General features: G+C 49.0%; 1 protein-coding gene across 2 annotated transcripts in view; it reads left to right on the forward strand.

The window, feature by feature from the left end:
* Positions 1-2,165: 2,165 nt before the first annotated feature.
* Positions 2,166-23,360, forward strand: part of ASTN2 (astrotactin 2) — an 898,753-nt gene continuing 877,558 nt past the window's right edge. For both annotated transcript variants that reach the window (XM_039245856.1, XM_039245858.1), the window contains exon 1: positions 2,166-2,598. In XM_039245856.1, the coding sequence (XP_039101787.1) occupies positions 2,166-2,598 (433 nt within the window). The remainder of the gene's footprint in view (positions 2,599-23,360) is intronic.

Genomic DNA, 23,360 nt, shown 5'->3' on the forward strand with positions numbered 1-23,360 from the left:
CCTTTTTTCCTGGTGTGCACTTCTATAAATGGACTATGTCAGCATATTTGAAGAAAGGGGCATAGAGAATCAGAAAGCCCCATTGCAGAGGATAGTGGCGGATTGTAAGGGTACAAAGGAGAGACTGAGGGAGGCGGGGCGACATATTTTGGAGGAGTAAATGAACTGAAGCAGGCATCAGAGAGGCAGGAGACGATTTAGAATCAGAGGACTTGAAAGGCCAGATTCCACCTCCCCCCCTTGGGTTCACAGATTAGTAAACTGAGACAGGAGAGACATACCTTACAAACCTCAGAGCTGAAGCAGACCCAGACGCACTCATGCAGATGTGCCTTTCACATCTTCGATAGGTGGGTTTTTCCAAGGTCACGGAGGACAGTATGATTTAATAAAAATAGCGAAGGCTTTGGAGCCCGGAGTTCAGATCTCAGCTTTTTTTGCTCACTAGATGTATGACCTTGGGAAGTCCCTTCACCTCCCTGACCTCCTGATCTCAGTTTCTTCATCTGAAAAATGGGAATCATAATACCCGTCTCCATGAATTATGGTTATGTATAAAAGCTAACATATATACTTGTCTGGCATTTGGAGGGTCCTTAATAAGCAGTATAGGTCCAAGGCCACACCATAGGTTTTGATTTCTCCTTCTTTTCAGTCTTCTGCCTTTATCCAAAGTCACAACACAGTAAATAAATAAAATGTGATGGTAGAGGGAAAAAGGCAATTCATGTGAAGAGTTAAAGAGAGAAAGGAGAGAAGAGGCAGAAGAGGGAAGAGCTAAGAGGAGACAAGTGAGTGCACAGAGACTCCACAAAAAAGTGCAGATGGGTAAGCAATATAGAGGGATGGAGATGTCTCACAAATTGTAGGGAAGAAGCATTTATATGATTAAAGTCAAGATAAAGAGGGATGGAACGAGTGGAGATGAAAGAGAAAACAGGGGAGAAGAAGAAAAGTAAGGGGAGTGGGGAAGGGGGGCTGGCGAAACCCTGGATCCCTGGACACCGGTGGGTGCCGGCTCCGCTGACGGATCTGAGTGTGTGGGTCAGCCAGAATCCGCTCAAGGCCAGAGGCTGCCCTGTGTCTGAGGGCCTAGGCTCCCAGCTCAACTTGAATCGAGAAGGACTGTGGGGGTTGGGGGGAAGAGTTGGTGAACAAACCCCTCCTCTGGGAACGGGGAAGAGGACGTAGGAGCCCATGGGAGCCAGAAGCAGACAGAGTAGCAGGTCTCTACCTCGCACCCTTTTCAGGAATTTCACACACAGAACAGAAGCAGCCAAGTAGAGCTGCTCCAAGCTCGGAGTAGGGATCCAAAACACAAGCGCGAGAGTGGGCGGGCTTGCGGGGCCGCAGCCAAGGGGCCAGAGCCTCCCGGCCAGAGTCAATGTGGGGGCTAGAGGGTGGAATGTGACACCCCTCGCTCTGCAAGCATTTAATGCAATCCCGGAGGCCTGGGTGGAGGAGAGAGGTGGAACCCTGGTGTCTGAGACTGAAGACGCGAGTTGCGGGAAAGAGGGTGAGGAGGGGGCTCTGAGGTGCTATGGAATTATTTTAGGGAGTAGAAAGGGGTCCATGATTTGTTATTGGGCTCTTGGGGAGACAAAGTTAAGTCTTGGCTATCAAGAGGCGCCCCCTGCCCCCTAGAGGGCGGGGCTTGGAGCCTGGCTGGGCTAAGGCGCGCCCCCAGGTGCAGCCCGAGGGTTGAGCCAGGGGCGGGGTGAAGCTGGGCGAGCTGGGTTGAGCCAGGAGGAATTAGAGGAGGCGCGAGGGGTCCTTAAGTCACAAGAATTTGGAGAGGGGTGGTGTGGCGAAAGAACGCCGTGAGGGTGGCATTGGGGGATCCTGGGAAAGGAGAGGGGGCGACTGGGATTTGCACGAGGCCGGGCGGGGCCTCGGGAACGCTCGGGGTCTGCTGGGGGGGAGCCAGCGAGGGGGGCGGGCGGCGGGGCCCGGGGAGGCGGCGCGGGGGGGCGGTCCAGGGCCGACCGGGAGGCGGAGCCGGGAGCTGGGGGCTGCTGGCGAGCGGCTCCCACGGCTCCTCGGCTCCGGCGTCCTGCTTAGCTCCGGCGTCCGCCGCCGCCGCCGCTTCCTCCTCTCCTTCCTCCTTCGCCGCCGCCGCCGCCGCCGCCGCCGCCGCCGCTCGCAGCTCCGCAGCCCCTCCCGCCATGGCGGCCGCCGGCGCCCGGCGCAGCCCCGGCCCCAGCTCGGGGCTCCGGGGGCGGCTGAGGCTCGGCTTCCAGCCGGCGCCGCCGCCGCCGCTGCTGCTGCTGCTGCTCCTCCTGCCGCCGCGGCCGCTGCTGGCCGGCGCCGCCGCCTCGCGGGAGCCCGACAGCCCGTGCCGGCTCAAGACCGTCACGGTGTCCACGCTGCCCGCCCTGCGGGAGAGCGACATCGGCTGGAGCGGCGCCCGTGCCGGGGCCGGGACGGGGCCGGGGGCCGGGGCCGGGGCCGCTGCCGCCGCTGCGTCCTCGGGCTCCGCCGGCTCCGCGGGCACCGCCGCCGAGTCGCGCCTCCTGCTCTTTGTGCGTAACGAGCTGCCCGGGCGCATCGCCGTGCAAGACGACCTGGACAACACCGAGCTGCCCTTCTTCACCCTGGGTAAGGCTGGGCGCCGGCACGCGCGGCGTCCGGAGGAGCCCTGAGCCCCGAAGTGGGGCCGGACGGGTGGGGGCGCCCTGGGGATCCCCGCCCCGGGCTGCCCTGAGCGGGGTTGGGAGAGGGCAGCCGAGGGGCCCGGAGGGCGTACAGGTGGTTGGAGAGCAGCCGGGCAGAGGTCCCCGAGAGCGCGTGGCGGGAGCTCGGGGGCGTGCCAGCGCTCCCGCAGTGGGGGCCAGTCCCCGGTGTGCCCGCCCAGGCGCGGTCCGTCCCCGACGCCGGAGAACCCAGATGGCTGAGTGCGTTGCAGCCGGGGACCCGGCGAGCCCGCCCGCCCGCCGCTCCTCCGGGCACCGTCGCTGGCCGCTCGCGGTTACCGCCCCCTCACTCTCGCCTTGGAGTTGGAGGCAAGGCTCTTCCAGACAGATTTTCTCGCGAACCCGAGCAGAGAAGCCCCATGTGGGATCGCCCAACCCGCGTAAACTCGGCCTCCGAGTAGGCTGCGTGACCTTGGCCAAGTCGCTTCCCGCCCCCCGGGCCTCAGTTTGGGCCATCTGTGAAATGGGGCAGGGGAAGACTGAGTGGTTTCTGAGGTCTCCCCTTCCGGATTCTCTGATTCTGCCCCCAGCCTCCTTGTCGCAGTCGCATTTCTTTCCCCCTTCGAGGGGGAGAGCAGGTTGGTCCTCACCGCGCACCCGCTGGGCTAAGAATAACAACTTAAAGGCCAGAAAACCGAAGGGAAGAGGAAAAGGGTGGGGGTGGGGTGGGGGCTCAAATGGAAAAGTTAATCAGAAAGTTCGCCGGCAGCTCGCTGCCTGCTGGTTCCCCGCGCCGATCCCCGAGGAGCCGGCCCTTCCGAGGAGCCGTGGGAAGCGCGGCTGATTTCCCACCCGGGTAATTGATAGCTTAATTATCACGGGGAGCGTTTACGAAAACGTCCCCACTCAGCTCTCCCGCGCTCGCGGATCGCTCGCTCTCCTCCCCTTTCGGGGGCGCGGGGCGCGATTGGTTGTCGGCGTCTGGCCCACGACAGCGCCCGGAAGGCGCCGGGGGCTCGCGGGGAGACTCCCGGGCCCCCCTGCCCCGGATCCGTGCCTTCTCGGGATCCGGCTCGGCTCCGGCGTCTCGCGGGTGGAGCGCCTTCGGGATCCCGGCTTGCACCTCCAAGGTTAACTCTTCGCTTGCCCGAGAAACCCCAAAGACGAATCCGGAGGCTAGCATCCTCTCTCTTGGGAGCCATAGTGTTTTAAAACGTGTTTGTGTGACCCCGCCCCCTGCCCTCTCACGCCGGCGGGCCCTGGAGGTTTGACGGAGTGCCCGGCGCGCCGGCGCCCGCGCTCCGGCCTCGGGTGGGTGGCCCCGGGGCTCTCCCCAGCCGGCTGTAACCTGAGCGTTGCTGAGCTTTCGGGGAGGCGCGGCGGGAGTGCGCCTCGCGGGTTCCCTGGGGACTTCCCGCGGCGGCGCGTCTAGCGTGCGACACACACATACATTCAGGCAGACACACACGCACCGATGCACACATGCACACACACCAGTAGCTCTTCCCACGTGCACCTGCGGGCCTGTCCATTTCAAAGGAAGGGGTGAGAGTGGAGATGGGGTTTCTTAGGGCGAAAAGCTCACCTTGGGCTCAGGGCTAACTCGTCCCGCCTCCTCGCAGGGAAGGGTCCTTGTGGCGACCCGAAGGGTGTGCCTTCAACACCACTTACAGTTTCACACTTCTTCCATCCTCGTGATCTCTCTATTCTAGGGTGTCCTGAGAGGTCAGAAGTGGGAGTCTCCCTAAAGGGCTGTGGAAATAAGTGCGTAGAGGGGGACATTCTTGGGTATGGCATGACCTGGAAGCCACGACCGCGGAGCATTCCCATTCCCCAAGGATGTGGAGGACCTGGGCCAGCCAGCTATGAGAGTCCCCGAAGAATCCCTGAAGTCGGCAATCTCTGCCTTTTAAAACTTCGGCTTTCAAGAGGGAGTGGGTGCTTGGGAGCTGGGCAAGCAGAGTGAGGAGCTGCGCAGGGAGCTGGAAGTCTTGAATCCCCCAGGACCCCAGCATCAGCTGGAGAGTCTCCAGGCGCCCTCCACTTGGAGCCTTCTGCCTTCTCTGACGCAAGGCAAGACAGCTGAGCCTGGCCACTGGGGACTGCCTGCTGAGGAGTGGGGGGTTGCTGTCCTCCCTGGCAGCTCTGAGCCCTTGGGATGCATGTAGGGTTTTGTGTCCCGCCTCCTTCTTCTCCCCCCAGCGCCCTGGACTGGCAGCTCAGGCGCTCCCTCCGGGGGATTTGGCTAGCGAGGTAGTCACCAGATGGCCGAGTGTAGCAGGAGCTGTGTAGGGAGACGTGGGTTTTTTATTTGTGTTGGTCTTCCACTGTTTGCATGTAAACACGGAGTGCACAATGAGCTCTGGGAGGGCCAGGCTGGCTGGAAACGAGGGCCGGGGTGTGTGTGTGTGTGTGTGTGTGTGTGTGTGTGTGTGTGTGGTGGGGGTGTGGGTACTATGAGTCAATTATGGCCTTAATAAGGTCCCAAGGTAGCTCCATCCCATCATTCCATCCCCAGACCTTTTAAGCATCCTTGCTTAGTGTTTTGTCTCTGCTGTCTTGGATGAGTCTTTCACCACTTCCTGGTCAGTTCAAGGGATTTGGAGATGGCATAGCCACAATTGCCTATGCAATCAGCAGATGCCAAATCCTGCCAATAGTGGGGTGTGTGGAGCCACCACTAGGGGGTGGTAGTGTCTGCCGGAGCCCTGGGGCCATGCTTTGGGTTGTGGGCCCAGAGTTGGTGGTGGGAAAATGTCCTTGGCATTAACTGGGGTGAACAAACAAACAAAAGGTACAATTTCCATTTTACTGTTAGTTGGCAGCCCTCAAGGTTATTTTGCATGCATTGCCTACCATCCCCATTCACCAAAGTCACCTGCGTACCTGGCCCTGTCTCCCTCCATTCTGCTTCTCTCGTTCCACTTATTGACTCTATTATTGGTAACGCCTCTTCATATTCTCCTCTCCCATCATGTTCTAGCCTGCTTTATATAGATGGAAGGTTGCCTCAGAGTTGAAATGTTCCCCAAATTTCAGTGTCTGGGCCTCTTCTTTAGAATCTGATTATATAAAGTCAGTAGCACGGACAGTAAATTTCCTTGAAAGTGATCAAGAAATAGTTATTGAATCCTTAATGAGATGTTAAGAGCTTCACTCTTACCTTTTATTTTTAATTCACATAAAATACATGAGGTGGGTATTGCTGTTATTCCCATTCATGTTATTCCCATTTAATAATTTAATGGATTAGGAAGCATTTTTGGAGAGGTCAGGTACCTAGTCCAAGGTCACAGTGTGGGTAAATAGCAGACCTGGAACTGGAATCTCATTCTACTAGATACCTACATTCTTGGTAGTGGGGCATTGGCAAAGATGCATTGAGGGGTTGGTTACATTTATGGAGGGCGTGGTGCATGGTCTTGGAGAGAAACACACCAGTCATCAACATGACAGCAACATTTCTCAGGAACTTCGGTTACACTAGGGTGCCAAAGTACGAGAGTTTGAAGGTAAGGCATGACCTTGGATGACCCTGCTGGCTCAAAGTTCCATGACTCATGGGATATCAGAGGGCATTCTATTTAACGATCCCAGTGAGTGATGGAGATTACACGTTTTGTAACATCAGGGAGGGGACGCATCTTTGTAGATTCAGAGAAGGCTGGGGAAACTTCCAGAAAGGAAAAAAAACAAACAAACATAAAACAATTGTGTGTGAGGCCTTTGGGGGATAGACTGGAGAAGTTGGTAGCTCCGATACAGCTTGGGAACTTAGTGTTGGTTAGGATCTGGAAATCTCGTCTGTGGCCCTCTGACCTTGAACAAGTCATTTATCCCCAGAGCTTCAGTGCGTTGTGTGGTAATATGAGTGGGTAGAGAAGCCCTAAAATAATCCTTCAGTGTAGAGATTCTATGAACTTGAAGTGCCCTGATGCACTCTGTTCCTCTGACTAGCTCTTCTTGCATCTCACTGTCTCCTTTCTTTTGCTGGTAACACAGGGTGTTGGGAAGGACTGATTGAAAAGAAAGCATTTAAACAGGAGCAACTGCCAGTACAGGGCTTTAGAGGTGAACCTGCGCATCACTCAGTCCTCACTTGCCCCCAGGCAGCCCTGGAGTCCGCTCTTGGATTTAGCTTTCATGCCCACATGACATCCTTCTTCCTACACTTGACGGTGGCTGGACTGGGCCGTTTACCACCAGCCTTGATTCAGCAAAAGGGGGAAAAAGAGAATATTGAGTAAGTGCTCATTGTTAACATTTCTTACTAAGCCTCCGTGATGTAAATCACATAGCCGAGGAGTGTACTCTCTATTTGGAGGAGGGTCCATAAAAGGAAAGCCTCTCTGTTAGTGTGTCTCAGTGCACCTGTATGAGAATAAATAACCTGGAAAGTGTCCTGAAGTTCTGTCCCAAAAGTATGCTTTTTGCAGGAAGCTGATTGGCCTGGTCCGCAAAGATTCATTAAAATAGAGACAAAAATGGTTACCAAAAGAGAAGAGCCTCTGGAAGGAATGAGGATCCAGGCACCAAATCAGAAGGGTTGCTAGAAGCAGAGAATTTAGCCTAACAGGGACAGTTCAGAAAGGGCAGGAGGAACTTCCTTCAAATGTCAACAGTGAATAAGGAACGTGCTTTTTTTTCTGTCTGGTTCAAAAGGTGCAGATACTAGGGGATGGTTCCCAGGGATCCATGTCCAGAACTCAGCATCCTGCCTCTAATGATTATGGGAACCTTTAAGTAGAGACTACACAACTTTGTGGCAGAGCCAGAGTCCTGGGAGACAATGAGGCTATCTGCCCTTTTTGGTTTCCGGCTTAATTCTGCAGGTTGATGTCAGTTATTAAGAGGGAGGAAAAAACATACAAATAGTAGTAATCTGGGTCTTCTGTAGGGAGTTCTGTCCACAGACTTCTCATTAAAATCAGTCCCAGTGTGGGGCGCCTGGGTGGCTTAGTCGGTTAAGCATCCGACTTCCGCTTAGGTCATGATCTCGCGGTTCGTGGGTTCGAGCCCCGCGTCGGGCTCTGTGCTGACTGACAGCTCAGAGCCTGGAGCCTGTTTCAGTCTGTGACTCCCTCTCTCTCTGACCCTCCCCTGCTCACGCTGTCTCTCTCTCTCTCCTAGAAAAATAAAACATTAAAAAAAAAAATCAGTCCCAGTGTTCCTTATGGGTCAGAGACAGAGATTCTGGCATGGATAAGACTGTGAATTTGATGTCTTCCAACAAAGCTAGGTTTAAAAATATATATGTTATTTTCTCAATTGGGCACCAGGTCCTTATCACTAAATAAAGTGTTGTAGTAGCACTCAGACTCGAGGTCCCGTCCTGCTGTGATGGTCCAGGTTCCTGGGATATTGTAAATAAGGGTGGCAGTTATGTGGGTGTTCAATGGTCTCTGGTCTGAGTCTTCTTCCTCTTTCCACTGACTTCCCTCACCCATCCCCACTTTTGCCAGCTCGAATCCGATGAAATGTAGTTAATAATCAGGACAGATAGAGATGTGTTATCTGCCCTCAGAATGTCCCAGGCTCCTGAGGTCAGTGGGGCAGGGAGAGAGGTGGATTCTCTTCAGCTGCGTTGCAGAGGCTCAAGTTCAGTCAGGGCCAGCCAGGTTTGCTGTTTCTGGGGATCAGCGACACCAGCTGAGATAGCACAGCTCTGCCGGCTTTGGTGTGACCCACAGCTTGATCGTTTTCCTGAACTAGGCCCTCAGGCTGCAAGAGTGTTCTATAATTTTAATTTCTAGCAAGTTCGGCAGGTTGGAAATGGCCTCTGGCAAGCAGAATCTGCTTCTCACGTCCTTGCTTTGCTGTAAATTAGGCCTTGGCTGTCATAGGACAGTACTGACACATGTGCTTCTGGGAGAGAAGGGTGGAGAGCGACAGCGACGTCTTTGGGTGAAGTAAGTCATGAAAACTTTTACATGACCATGATGGCTCAGAGCACACAGTGTTTTATACGGTAACATGGAGGCTCAGACTGGGGAAGAAAGCTTCTTGAGGACCAGCAGCAGTTCAGACTTAAAACCCAGTGGCCTTGGGTCCCACTCTGTGCTTCTTTCCATCACATTGGATCTTGAACACAAGGCTCTGGGTAAACACATCTCAGTGTCTGAAACTTGGTTGAACAAACTCTCTCTTCTCCCTGAAAAAAAAAACACCCACAAAACAAAACAACCCCCCCCAAAACAGAGAAACAAACAAACAAAAAACAAATGGAAACACACACACACACACACACACACACACCACCCGAAAAATCAAAATCTAGGGAGAAAAATATCCCTGGGGAAGCTGAATTTGTTCTCCTGCCCAAGTATCCAGCTGGTTGGCTCCAATCTCTCCTGAGAACCCGAGCTGATAGGTTTTGTTCTGGGGGAGGAGGAAGCCTCATTGCTTTTTACTCCAGCTGCTTTTGGGGGTGAGCAGAAGCAGCCTGCTCTTTTCCAGGAAAGGGAAGAAAGTCGGATTTAACCTTGAGGCAGAGCAGCTTTACGGGGTTGCTTCCTTTACAGAGCTCATGCTTTCCCAAGTTCTCTCACTGACCAGCTAGTGGCAACAGAAGATTAACTATAGCGAGAGGGAGCTGGTTTCTCTCCCTCCTGGGAGAGCTTGCAGCCTTTCTGCCCTGGAAGGAGGCAGACAGCAAGCAGTGCTTGGCCCGGCTGCCTCTGTTCTCCATCTCCTGTGCTCTCCTTCCTCTGGCTCTTTGCTGCTGTCTGTAGTTCTCCTGGACAACAGCCCCACCGTAAAGATGTCCCTTTGGGTTGGAAGGGGGATGGATGGGGACCACACAGTGTAAGATTCAGGACTGAAACAGCCGTAGCTTCCCTACTGGCGTGCCAGAACACGCAAGCAGCCCAGTCTGTGAGTGAAACCTTGACGGGGATGCTGTAAGGTGTAAACTGTTAGGGTTTTCACCTGAAGAGGAACCGTTTCTCCCTCCCCATTGTCAAAGGGAGAGTCTCAGACCTCAGCGCTTCTGTCCACTACAATTTTAGCATCAACTCCGTGGTCTCTTTGCCTCTAATCTACTGTCCGTACTTGCAGACGGCATGATTGCATTAAAAGCCCAAATCCGATCATGGCAGTTCTCCTATAAAGCCCTTCACTCCTTCCCCAGGGTTCTTAGTGTGAAGTTCAAGCTCGTTATTGTCGTATAAGGTCCAGGATCAGACTCCGTCCAGAGTGCCCTATGGTAAGAGACTTCCCTTCTTGTTTCGTGACTCTGCCCACCCCACCCCCGCTGGAAAATTCCTTCTTACCTTTCCAGACTGAATTTAAATGTCACCATAGCTTTGCAGCCTCTCTTGACCTCACACTGGAGTTGCACACTGGAACCTTGACAAACCTCTATCAATATAAAAGAGTACTAGAGGGGCACCTGGGTGGCTCGATCAGTTAGGCATTTGACCGGCTCAGGTCATGATCTCGCGGTCTGTGGGTTTGAGCCCTGTGTCAGGCTCTGTCTCTCTCTCTTGCAAAAATAAGTAAGTAAATAAACATTAAAAAAGAGTAACATAACAATGACTAGTCTTTCAACTATTGAGCACCTAAGTGTGCTAGGCACCATTGCAGGTGATTAAGACACAACAGAGAACAAAAGACCAAGATTCTTGTATTCAGAGAGCTCATATATAGAAGCGAGCCAGTGAGGGTGTGGGTGGGTGTGTGGCGAGGAGAGGATGTTAATGATGCACATAATAAATAAAATTAGGTAGTATGTGAGAAGGTGATAAATTCTATGAACAAAAGAAAATTAAATAAAAGGGAAATTTTGGAGATGAGGAGACGGTTTTCATGTTAAATAGAGCAGAGAGAGAGGAGCTCACTGAGAATGTAGGATTAGATCCAAGACTTGAAGGTGATGGAGTTCACAGAACAGCCATCTAGGAGGGAACATTCCAGGCAGAGAACTGCTCCAGCAAATACCTGACTGGGGAGCACACCTGGGATGCCCAAAGTGTAGCCCAAAAGCCAGTGCATCCAGAGTGGAGTGAGCAAAGAAGTGCAGGACAGGAGAGGAAGTGGGGAGTCACATAGGGGCCATACAGACCTCTGTGGGGAGTTTTGCTTTCGCTCTGAAGGAAGCAGAGACCAAGGCAGGATTTTTACCCAAAGAGTATCAACATCTGACTTAGGCTTGGAAAGAATTACTTTTGGTTTCTCTGCAAAGCCGGAAGGCAGAAGGCCTGTAGGAGTCTGTTCAGGTGGGGTATGATGGTGGCCTAGAATGGGCGTCCATACTGGGCAAAGCTGGAGAAGTGTTGGAATTCCACTCATCAGTCTTAACATCTGAGCCGGAATGCTGCCCTTCCCAGAGACGTCCCTCTTTGAGCTTTCCCAGCCATTTCCATTTCCTCTACCTTCCACTACCTCCCTGATATTCTAAGGATGTTTATAGGATACATAATGAGGTCAGTTTGATTGGAGGAAAGTGTGCCAGGTTTAGGGAAGATGTTCTTTTGAGAATCATGGAAGCTAGATAAGGGATTGGAACTTTTTGCATGGTGGCAAACAGAGAGGCATCGAATGCTTTGGGGAAGATGATACAGCATGGTTTTGGAATCACCAAATATGGTAACTTAGGACATTATCTAAGCAAAGCGCTTCTGTGTGAAAGATGGGGAAAATTGAGGTCACGCAGCAAGACGGTGATGAAGTGAGAGCCAGATCTCAGTTTCCTGACCCCTAGTCTGATGCGTCTTCCTCTCACCTCGGGGAAGGGCAGCTGGGCCTCTAGGGGTGGGGGGACCTGGTGTTCCAGACTTTATCATCTGGCATGAAGTAGGCTGTGTGAGAACATTTATTGAACATTTACTATGCCCCAGATGCCATGCTGGTACATCTGTTCTCTTACTTCATCCTCTCCATGAGCTTGAAATACCTGATTTAGCCCACGTTTTAGGTGAACACGGAGGCTCAGAGAAGCGAACGAAGGTGCCCAAGAGCACACAGCTATTATATGTCTGGGCTGGGTCCAAACCCAGGCAGGTCTGTTCTGTTCTAAACCCTGTGCTCCCTCCTCCAATGCTGCACCCAACGTGGAGTGCTCTTCAGTTTCCATCTCTTTGACAACCTCTCTTACTTTTTATCTCTTCCTGCTCTCATTACCAAGACGTTTCTATACAGGTGTGACAGCCTCACAGGCCCAAGGGACTGAACACCATGTTTCTGTGCTGCCAGGAGCTGACTCAGCATCTCCCCAGGCCCTTCCGGCTCTGTGCCGTGCCAGTTAGCCACGAGCACCAGGCCTGGTCTTGTTTTCTCTAGATGTCACTCATTATCCCCTGACTATTCGTAGCAAATTCGTACACTTCCATGTCTTCTCCACTCTCTCCCTTCTGTCCTTCCTTACCCCCTCTTTCCTTACTGCACTCCCTTCTTCCTTTTCCATTTTCCTCTTCTCTCTGTGCTTAGGGAATTCTCTCCTTATGCTAGGCCTGTGAAGACCTGTCCTTTCAGTCATGTGGAGAAGCTCTGTCTTCTCTTTCTAGAAATTGCCAGGACATTCATTGTCAGTGATCCAGCCCCCTTTCGAGCAGGCGGACTCCTCTCCACCCCATGTTGAGTTTTGTCCACCAAATCTTCTTAGCAGCAACGTGCAGTTTTTATGTTCCCGCCTTGAGAATGGAATTGATATTACGTTATCTATACATATGGGATACATATAATAATCTGCAATATTTAGATATATTATAATGCTGTGAAAATCCAAATAGTGTATACTTTTCTTAGATTATTAGAACTGGGTAAAATAAAGCCTCTGAGATCCAGACCAACTCCCTCATTTACCTAGCAAAGTGAAATACATTTTCCACGATCCCAGAGCTAATCCAGGCTCCAACCCAGCTCCCCTGATTGAGAGGCAATGTGCTGGGGTGGAACATGCTCCAGCTCCGATGACCAAAAGCGCCGGGATCAAATCCCAGATGCTCTACTTCTTAACTGCTGACTTCTGTGTGCCTCCTCTCTGAGCCTGTTTGCTCATCGGTAAAGTGAAGACAACATAATGATCACTCCTCGGGGCTGCTGTGACCATTATTTTTGGAGAGCCCTCCCTCCATAAACTAGATTTTCATGAGTGCCTAGCACCGCACTCAGTTTTTACTTACACTAAGCCTGGGATCCTTACAGAGATCTTATGCGCAAAGCACCCAGCACAGCAGTCTGGCAAGGTTTGTGCTCCAAGCCTCTTAGCCACCTGGAATCCTTTTTTGGAAAGAGGCGGAGGTATGAATAAATAATGAATGCAAATTCCTTTTCCCTTCCCCCTCCTTTCTCCCCTGAAGGCTATCCTCACACCTCCCCACCCCAGCCAGGCAAAAAAGGGATGAAATTGACCACTGATCTCTGTTCCTTCTCCGGAAGCAGTGGGAAGTGGGGAACTCCAGGGTTGTCTGAGGATAGTTTGGACGGAGAAGCTCTTAGAGCCTGTGCCTGAAGCAGGTGGGTGTTGTAGGAGGCAGTCGGGGCAGAATTCTCTCCCTTCTGGTGGTGGCTGGTTGACAAAGCCTTGCTCTCAAGCACCCGGGAAAGTCACGAGTGGCTTTGCAAGCAGCCGAAAAGGGAAGGAACATTTCCATTAGCAGAATCAGCAGTAAAGAGATTTCCAGTCACAGTAATAGCTGCATTTGGGGGAATCATTTCAGTGGTGGCTGTGGGCGGAGGAGGGAAGGGGGTGGGGTGGCAAGGAAAGTCACAGTGACAGGCTGGGCTACTTGCACTGAGCAGAGAGACAGCGCCCAAGGAGAACCAGGTGCCAGACGCAGAGTGACTGCTGGGGAGTTGGTATGGTTTTGTGAACGTTCTGGACCTTCTGCTTCCCTCCACATGGACAGAGTTTCCTCCTGAGGGGTCAGTCCCCATGGGAGGCTGCATGCTCATACTGTACTGCTTTTGCTTTGATTACGTGGGCTACTCTTTTCAAGATTCAGAATCAGAGGCAACTTCCTAGGCTCTTGGGATTTTTAGGAGGGAAAGCTCCCAGATTTCCCCTAAAGTTAACTTCACAAGAATCACTTTGGAACCCAGTCTCTCATTCCTAGACTTGTTGAGGCACCCAGAGGGGCCTGGGAATCTATACCTTAAGAAGTATGGCAACTCCATAGTGTATCCTTCAGGGACCTGCGTGGATGGCCCCTGGATAGATCTTCAGCCTTACCTCCTGCCATTCTCTGTGGTGCTTCATGCTCTAGCCTTACTGACTTCTTGCAGATTTCTGACGGCACTGGGAACATTCTCCTTGCTCAATCCTGGAATGGAAATGCTATTCTCTCTGCTTAGAATGCCTTTACCATCCCTGTGAAATTCACCTGGTCAATTCCTAGCCTTGCGTCAGCGAGGACCTCCTCTGAGGAATCTTCTCTTTCTCCTCCAAGGCTTAGAGAGAGATATTTTCCCCCAAAATGTTCACCACCCCCTTAGGATTGCCATACTTCGTGAATAAAAATAGATGCAAAAAAAAAAAATACAGGATGTCTAGTTAAACTTGAATCTCAGACAATGAATACTTGTTTAGTTAGAATTATGCCCAATGCAATATTTGGGACATAGCTGCACTTAAAATGACTCTCTAATGACCAGAAATTCAAATTTAACTGGACATGCTATATTTTATCTGGCACGCCCCAGGGACTCTGTTTCTCTGTCTCCCATCAGTGATCACAGTGGCAACAACGTGATTTGTTCCCCAAACCTGCTCTTCCCACATCTCCCCTGTTTCAGGAGATCGGACTCCCATCCATCCAATCACTCAAGCGAAGGAGTCATCCTTGAAATGTCCTTTCTCTTGTCCCCCATTCTTTCAGTCAGCCAACCTTATTGGTTTTACTTCTAGAATGACTCTCAATGTTACTCAGTTCTAATTTCCTACTGCCATAACCTTCATTCAAGCCACCAGCCTTGCTCACTTGGACTATTATATCAGTCTCCTGTCTTCTGGCTGTGTCTCTGTCCCCATCCATTCTTTATAGTATATGGTATTCAGCATGCAGGCCAAATCCAGCTTGCTGTCTGCTTTTGTACAGCCTGTAAACTTCATTCATTCATCCATCCATCCATCCATTCATTCATTCACATGGTGAAAAGAATCCGCTGAAAAGTAACATTTCATGTTATGTGACAATTATGTGAAATTCAAACATCTGTATCCACAAATAAATATTTACTGAAATGCAGCCACGCTTATACACCGGTATATGGATTGTCAAAGCTTGTTTCCTCTTTACAACAGCAAAGTTGAAATAGGAGCAACAGTGAGTATCCAGCCCACAATGCTTAGAATGTTTACTGACTGCCCCTTTACAGAAAACGTTTGCCATCCTTGCTGTATTCAGTAGTCAGAGTGATCTTTTCCCAAAAAAAAAAAAAAAAAAAAAAAAAAAAAAAAAAAAATTAGATCTTCTCATTCTCTCCTGTTTAAAACCTTTGCTTTTTGGGACACCTGCGTGGCTTAGTCAGTTGAGCATCCGACTCTTGATTTTGGCTCAGGTCATGATCCCAGGGTCTTGGGATGCAACCCCGTGTTGGAATCCATACTGAGTATGGAGCCTGCTTAAGTTTCTCTCTCTCTCCTTCTGCCCCTCTATCCCCACTCTAGCTCTATCTTAAGTAAACAAACAAATAAATCCTTTTGTTTTTCATTTCTCTTAAAAAATTCCTTTTCAGAGCCTAAAAATCCTAAAAATGTGTCTTCTTCCCTGAATTCATTTTCCACTTTCTCCTTTGTTCACAAAACTTAAACATCACCTCCTCCGAGAAGTCTTCCCTGACCAAAGTAGCACCCTGGTATACATTCCCATCTTAGCATTCTATTCCATTCATTTTCAAAAGTCTATCTAACGGGCCCTTGAAGGTAGGGAATGTACCTTGCTCATCTTTTCACGCCCTAAACCACAAAGTGCAGGGTACAACATGTAGCAGGTGCTGAGTAGATATTTTATGACCAAATGAATGACCCATGGACAACCTTAGGAGGGATAGTTTGTGAATGCCACCTTAGAGGCTACCCGCCTTATTGGGCTTTTCTGTGGCTTATTTGGGATATTGTTAGGGTTTCAAGAACTAAAGTTCATAGAGCATGTAGAGCAGCGAATGTTGCCTGTCACTCAGCAAATGCTACGTAGATGTTTGTTAAATAAACAAAAATAAGTAGGCCTGTACCTTAATCCCTAGGGCCAGCCCCTTCCTTACTTTCTTTGTAGTTGGAGGGACTTAGGGCACTTCAAAGGGGGTCTTGTGACTAAAGACCTCCCAGAACCCAGGGGGCAGGGTGATCTGGTGGCCAGGTCTACGAGCCAGGAGTCCTGGGGTGCAGTCTCAGTTCTGTTGGGCGTCTGTGCCTCCATCCCTTCTGCATTTCGGGCTTCCCCCCACTTCTAATGGGCTCAGATTAAACCCTGTGATCTGTGAGGTTCCTCTCGCCCCGCCAGCTCAGCAGGGGCCCTGGAGGGAGAAGAGGGCTCCCTCCTGGAGTTTCAGAGGCTGAGAGCTGCTGCAGAGGAATAAAACCTCCCTCCCTCCCCCCATCTCTGCATCCTTCCTGGGGCCTCTGAAGATCAAACCCTCAGCTCTGAATCCAGGTGCAACTCAAAATTTCAAGCCCAGTCTCACACTAATTTGTTAGGAAACCTTCTTCAATTACTTTCTTTCTAGACTCCCCCAGGGAGGGACACTGGAGAAGCTGACCAATTACTTGTCTGAGAATAGCCGGACTGCTCCGTCCCTCCCTCCCTGCTTTTCTCTCTCCACTTGATTCCTCTGGCCTCTCAGAGCTACCTCTCCAAACTGTAGTTGCCTTTAAGGGAAGGGCCCCCCTTTCACCTGGCTCCCCGCTCCCAGCCTGGGAACAGAGAGCCAAGCCCACGAATGGGAAGGCTGGTGGCTGAGAAAGGGCAGAGCTGCAAACCAAACAGGTTTTGCAAGTCGGCTGAATACTAGGCTATACTGCATTGGGAGGCAAATGCCTTCGATTCTCGTCCTGTTTCTGCCTTTCCCTTGCTAGAAGATCTTGAATAAAGACAGTTCCTCTTCCAGCCTCAGATAAGATTGAGGAATATTGTAGCAGCCAGCTCTCCTTCAAGAAGCTGGGGGAAATGGGACTGCATAGGGTCCTCCACAAGAAAGGAGGAGCCTTCCTGTCTTGTCTACCTATTGGGACCCCAGGTGCCTAGAGCCACACCCATCCCATAGTGGGCACTGAGTAAATATTCCTTGAATGAAGTTCTGAATAAATGGAAAATACGTATGATCAGACATTGCTAATCAACTTCCTCAGCTTTGGCTCACTTCTCAAATGCACTGTCTTCAGCAGCTACTACTAGCAGCTGGGGTTTGCATGAGAGATGAGTTCGATTCGCATTTTCTAGAGAAACCCTGATCCCCTACAACCCTGGTTCACCTCAAGCTCCCCTTGCCTGCAGCTAAGCCCCTTAGTCATTATTCAATGATTCTTACATCCCAGTTGTGTGCCCAGTCCCTGGGGGCCCAGAAATGCAAGGAGTTCACAGTCTATGGCGATAACATTTGTACTTTCTGATTTAAAGGGAAAAAAAAAATCCTTTTCATGGGTATTTTTAGTATCTCCATATTACAGATGAAGACATGGCCATTCAGAGAGATCAGGTCAATTGTGCAAGGTCACATAATAAATGGGATTAGCTGCATTTATTTTTAAAAGGAATCTTTGTATCACTATCACAAATGGAACACCAGAATAACTTCCTATAAATAGAAGATGGCCTATAAGAGTAAATGTGTAACTATTAAAGAAAACATATATATATATATATATCTACATATATGCACAAATAGATGAATGTTTATATTTACATGACATCTAAATTTATCCCTCATACCACACTTTAGGAACACATGGATCCAGCCCAATCACTGAGACAAAAATATTCATTTAAAATTTAAATTTTGGGGGCACCTGGGTAGCTCAGTTGGTTAAGCACCCGACTTCGGCTCAGGTCATGATCTCGCAGTCAGTGAGTCTGAGCCCCGTGTCGGACTCTGTGCTGACAGCTCGGAGCCTGGAGCCTGCTTCAGATTCTGTGCCTCCCTCTCTCTCTGCCCCTCCCTTGCTCATGCTCTGTCTCTTTTTCTCTCTCTCAAAAATAAAGAAACATTAAAAAATTTAAGATATAAATAATAGAATTTAAATTTTGCCCACTTAGTTGTCAGATTTCCCCTAGTATGTACATTAAAAAAATACTTCATAGCTACTCATAGCTACTACCCATCTTTTAAGATCCAGCTTGAATGTACTCTCACTGCTTCCAGGATGACTTTCCCGCATCACCAAGATTATTCTCTCCCAAGCCCACTGCTGTCCATTGTTGCATGGTAATACTGTTATTGGATAATTGTCTGCCTCTCTTCCTAGTCTTTAGCCTTCCTAAGCTAAACACCTTCTCTCTTTCACATGTAATTCCAGCAACTAGTGCATGCATGCTTAGTAATTTTTAATGTTTCTTTATTTTTGAAAGAGAGAGAGAGTGTGAGCAGGGGAAGGGCAGAGAGAGAGGGAGACAGAATCCAAAGCAGGCTCCAGGCTCTGAGCTGTCAGCACAGAGCCCGATGCAGGGTTTGAACACATGAACTGGGAGATCATGACTTGAGCTGAGGTTGGACGCCTATCCCACTGAGCCACCCAGGCGCCCCTCATGTTTAGTCATTTTTGGTTTAGTTTTAATGAAAAGCATAAAAGCTTGTACTAAATGCAAACAGTTCAGGGATATTATAAAGGAAAACGTGAATGTCTTTCCTTTGCCCCTTCTCAGTCCCCAGAAATGATCATGATGAAGAATTTGCTGGGACTTGTGGAATTAATACGTGCCTGAACAGCCACCTTGGTGACAGAGAGAAAGTGATTTGTCCTGTGTCTCTCTGCAAGTTTCTTACAAGCAACTCAGGGATATTAATAAAGATTCCATGGCTTTAAAATACATTGTAGAAGCACAGTGCTGTGGGTGGAACACAGCGTCATCCTCTGTGCCCCATGTACAATATATTAGGAAGGAGATGGGCAATGTTCCTGCCGTAATATTTTATGGAAGTGCTGTGATTGGAGAAAGCTCATTGACCTTCTTATATTCGATATTAAGCCAACTTTACAAAGCTGCTCCATGCATGCACATGCCCCAGAATCTGCCTCCAGATAGACTTCAGTCCTCAGGCAGGGAGTCCTCTTCTTTACTGACTCCTGCTTGGAAAAAAAAAATGTATATGTGTAGTACGTATGTGTATATAAACGTGTGAATGCTATATGTGTTTATATGTAACACATATATCCATGTATCCTACACACAAACATTATACATATAGTCCGATACATATGAGAGAGGGAAAATCCAATAATGACTCTTCCATCTGGGGAACTAAAAGGAGAAACTGGACCCAGCAAGGGAGTCAGTTATCACAATGAGTCAGGGGTGGTTTTCTCTTCTTTCTGACACCGTATCCAACTTGCTGACAAAGCAGTTTTTCCTCTTCTACCTTAAGCTTTTTCCTCACCTGAATGTGGAGACAGACTCTTCAGGAAAGGGTTGCCTGGGTTTAAGTTGAGTTATTTATTTTATTTATTAATTAAATAATATTTTTAATATTTTTAAAAATTTATTTCTGAGAGAGAGAGATAATGTGAGCAGGGGAGGGTCAGAGAGAGAGAGGGAGACACAGAATTTGAAGCAGGCTCCAGGCTCTGAGCTAGCTGTCAGCACAGAGCCAGATACAGGGCTCAAACCCACAAACCGTGAGATCATGACCTGAGCCGAAGCTGGATGCTTAACCGACTGAGCCACCCAGGCGCCCCGAGTTGTTTACTTTAGAAACCCTCATTTGGGAGGCTGTGTGGATTGGTGGCTGGTCAGTTCATAGAAAAGTCTATTAAAGTAGGGAATCATAAAATAATTATAATAATAATAATAATAATAATGCACCTTAAACATTTCATTGTAACTTACGATAAGTAAAAGTGTGTATGTTTGCCTGTTACTGTTATTTGTTGTGGACTTCAGAACCCTTGTTTGAGTCTGAGTCAGCTGATTGGAGTTTTGTGCCTTCTTTCTTGCATAAACCACACTAATAATGCACCAAATATAGTTTCCATTGTTGGTTTCATTAAAGGGGACTGAGAACTTAAGTGCTTGCCAAGTCATTTTCCTAGAGTTTTATGATTCCTTTCTAAATTTTTATAGTTGTCACACCTGACCTAGCTCAATAGCAATATTTAAGTGACTTTCTTAATTTGTATAGTAAAATCAACTTAGTCCTCATAGAAGCCACGTCCTTTTGATGCTCATAAAGTTTCTTAATTTGCATAACATTTCATTAAATTTTCAAATGACAAAAAACATAACAGGCATCCACGGGTTTAGGAAGCAAATTGGTCCTCTGTTAGAAATGCAACTGAATTGACAGCCACATGTCCTAAGGATGCTGGAGGAAGTACCTTAATGGTGTGAGCATTCAGGGCTTGTGAACCTCAGGACATTTTACAGATATAATAGAGAGTTCTGGTTAACCTGTCAGTCACCAGAGAGAAGGCCAGCTAAAAGCTTTTGAAATATATACATGTTTCAGGTTGACAGAGACATTAAGTCACAGAAATTTTAGTGGTTGAACCTTTAGATAGTATTTTGCCCCCAACTCTGACTTAAAGGAGAGGAAAGGGAGCCCATTGGCCTTCTTGGTGGAAATGTAAATTGTTGCCGTCACTATGACAGATGGTATGGAGTTTCCTCAAAAACATTTAAATAGAATCACCATATAATGCAGCAGTTCCACATCAAAGGAAATACAAACAAGATCTCAAAGCAATGCATGTACTTCCATGGTCACTGAAGCATTATTCACAATAGCCAAGATAAGGATGCAAACCTGTGTCCATCAACAGATGGATGGAAAAGGAAGATGTATATGCACGCAATGGAATATTATTCAGCCATGAGAAATAAGGAAATCTGCCAGTTGTGACAAGGTGGATAATTTTTTTTAATGTTTTATTTATTTCTGAGAGAGAGAGAGACAGCGTGAGCAGGGGAGTATCAGAGAGAGAGGGAGACACAGACTCTGAAGCAGGCTCCAGGCTCTGGGCTAGCTGTCAGCACAGAGCCCGACGCAAGGCTCGAATCCACGAACCGTGAGATCATGACCCGAGCCAAAGTTGGAAGCTTAAACAACTGAGCCACCCAGGTGCCCCCAATGTGGATAAATCTTGAGGGCATTGTGCTGAGTGAAATAAAGAAGAGAAGGACAGATACGAGGTGGCATCACTTCTATGTAGAATTTCAGAAAGCCAGACTCCTAGAAACCGAGACTAGAAGGGTGGTTATTGGGTGTGTGGGAAATGGGGAGACAGTCAAAGAGCACAAACCTCCAGTTGTGGGGTGAGTAAGTTCTAGGAATCCGACGTGCAGCATGTCGGTCACAGGTAACAGGGATGTTATATACGTGGAAGGTGCTAAGAGAGATCTTAAGTGTCCTCACTATAAACACAAAATGGTAATCATGTCATGGATGGAGGTGTTAGCAAATGCTACCGTGGTTATTCTTTTGCAATATGTAAGTGTGTCAAATCAACACATTGTACACCTTAAATTTACATAATGTTACGCATCAATTATAGCTCAATAAAGCTGAGAAACAAAGAGGGGAAAACAGTAACAGAGATGAGTCAGGGACACAAGTCGTTAGACTCTTGGCATTCATGTCCTTCCTGGGGCTGCACAGCATTCGTCCTTAATGTCCCTTTCCTTTTGGGTGGCCTTTTAAAAATTGATGTGTAACTGGCATACGATATTAGCTTTAGGTGTACAACATAGTGGCTCAGTATTTTTGTACCATTATTAAATGATTTCCTGTGTCAGTCTAGTTTCCATCTGTCACTACACAGAGTGAGGACAATATTATTAACTGTATTCCCTGTGTTCTGACACCCAACACCGTTTCCGTTTTGCAGGTAAGGAAACCATGGTTTAGATAGTGGGCTGACCTTGCATGTTGCATGGGGGATGGAGCTACAGTCCAGTTCTCGGGTCATGGTGACTTCCTGATGCCATCCCAAGTATTTCTTTGCCTGATATTAATAATAATAAATAAACGTTATTGAAGATTTTCTTCCCTCTACGACCGCACCACACCTGATCTTTCCATCGCCTTGTGAAGGAATTAAAGCGAGTCCTCCTTGCTCGCCCCATACAGCCCCTCCCATCCACATGCACAGTTGTACAGGGGTCTTGTAACTGTGTCCATCCACATTCCAGCCCTCCAGGCCATCCGAGTTTAGAACTCAGGGCCCTCAGGCCTACCCAGAGCAGCCCACTCCTTGCACAGCGGGAGACCAAGGCCCTGAGAAGGCCAGTCCCTTGCGCCTAAACTCAAAAGGCTGGGGCTGCATCTGAATGTAGATCCCGGTCCGCCTCATCCCATGTTCTTTTGCCTCCATTGGGTTACCTGCACTGTTCCGGGCCTCCCAGCAAGCCTTCCTGCTGGGATGACGGGGCAGGTAGTGAGAGGGCAGTGCGTGAGAGCGGGCTGTCTGGAGAGCCTGTGTTTTATGAGGTGCAGAGTATAATTCAAAACCCATTTTGGGGATGACTCGCTCCATAAAATCTCCAGCAGGAGTGGCCGGGAATGTGTTTTGACTTCCCCAGCACATGTTTTTTAAATACCTCTTCTCTCCATCTCATTTTCCTCTTTCCTTTGCTTTCTTTTAGTCTACCCGATTCTCATTGGATGATAAGCCCTTGGTGGCTTAGGAAGCAGCTTAGGAGGGTGGGCCTGGGGGAAAGGAGCCTGCAGTATAGGTTAATGGGCTGGCAAGTAGTTGTGGAAAAGATCACCTTTCTTGGATCATTCTTCTGGGGCAAAGACGTTGGCTCAGGAAATTATTTCAGGGAACTGCAAGCCACAGGGAACTGCACATGCCACAATTATAGTTAGACATACACATGCCATCCTTTTGTGGGGCAAAATGTCCTCTGTCTTTTTTATTTCTTTTAAGTTTATTTATTTATCTTGAGAGGTAGAGAAAGAGGGAGAACAGAGAAGTGGCAGAGAGAGAGAGAGAGAGAGAGAGAAAACCAAGCAGGCTCTGTGCCGTCAGCGCAGAGCACGATGCAGGGCTCAAACCCACAAACTGTGAGATCATGACCTGAGCCGAAATCAAGAGTCAGACGCTTAACTGACTGAGCCACCCAGGTGCTCCAGACAGCCTTCTATCTTAAAATCCCGTTGCAGCCACTCCTTCCTCATCTCCCTCACCCTTCTTGGTGTTTTACCATCTCTCTCCAGGTCTCTTGATAGACTGCTCCATCGCCTTCCTTCGAGCAGATACACAGCCTGGAAGGTCATTCCCCAAGGTGATTTCTCCCTTGCTTAGAATCCTTAGTGACCGCCCCTCCCCCCTTACAGAATTAATAGCAAACTCCTTGGCATCTACCCCCCCCCACCTAATCCACCTGTAACTCCCTTCTCTCTTACTACTCCTCTGCCTACACTTCAAATCCTAGAAAAGAAACTCTGCCTTTACATTTCTGTGACTTTCTTCCATTTCTGCCGGTAGAACTCCATCTTTTGTAAGCTACTTTCTTTATGGAAATGTCCATTCTCCCTGCTTCCTCCTCCTTCCTCCCTCCCCTAATTCAGATTTGAATACCTTTATTCAGAAAACTTAATATATATTCCTTGTAGACCACTTCCTTTATATTAAAT

The sequence above is a fragment of the Hyaena hyaena genome, unplaced genomic scaffold (assembly GCF_003009895.1).
Source record: "Hyaena hyaena isolate Hyena2069 unplaced genomic scaffold, ASM300989v1 scaffold_273, whole genome shotgun sequence".
Lineage (NCBI taxonomy): Eukaryota > Metazoa > Chordata > Mammalia > Carnivora > Hyaenidae > Hyaena > Hyaena hyaena.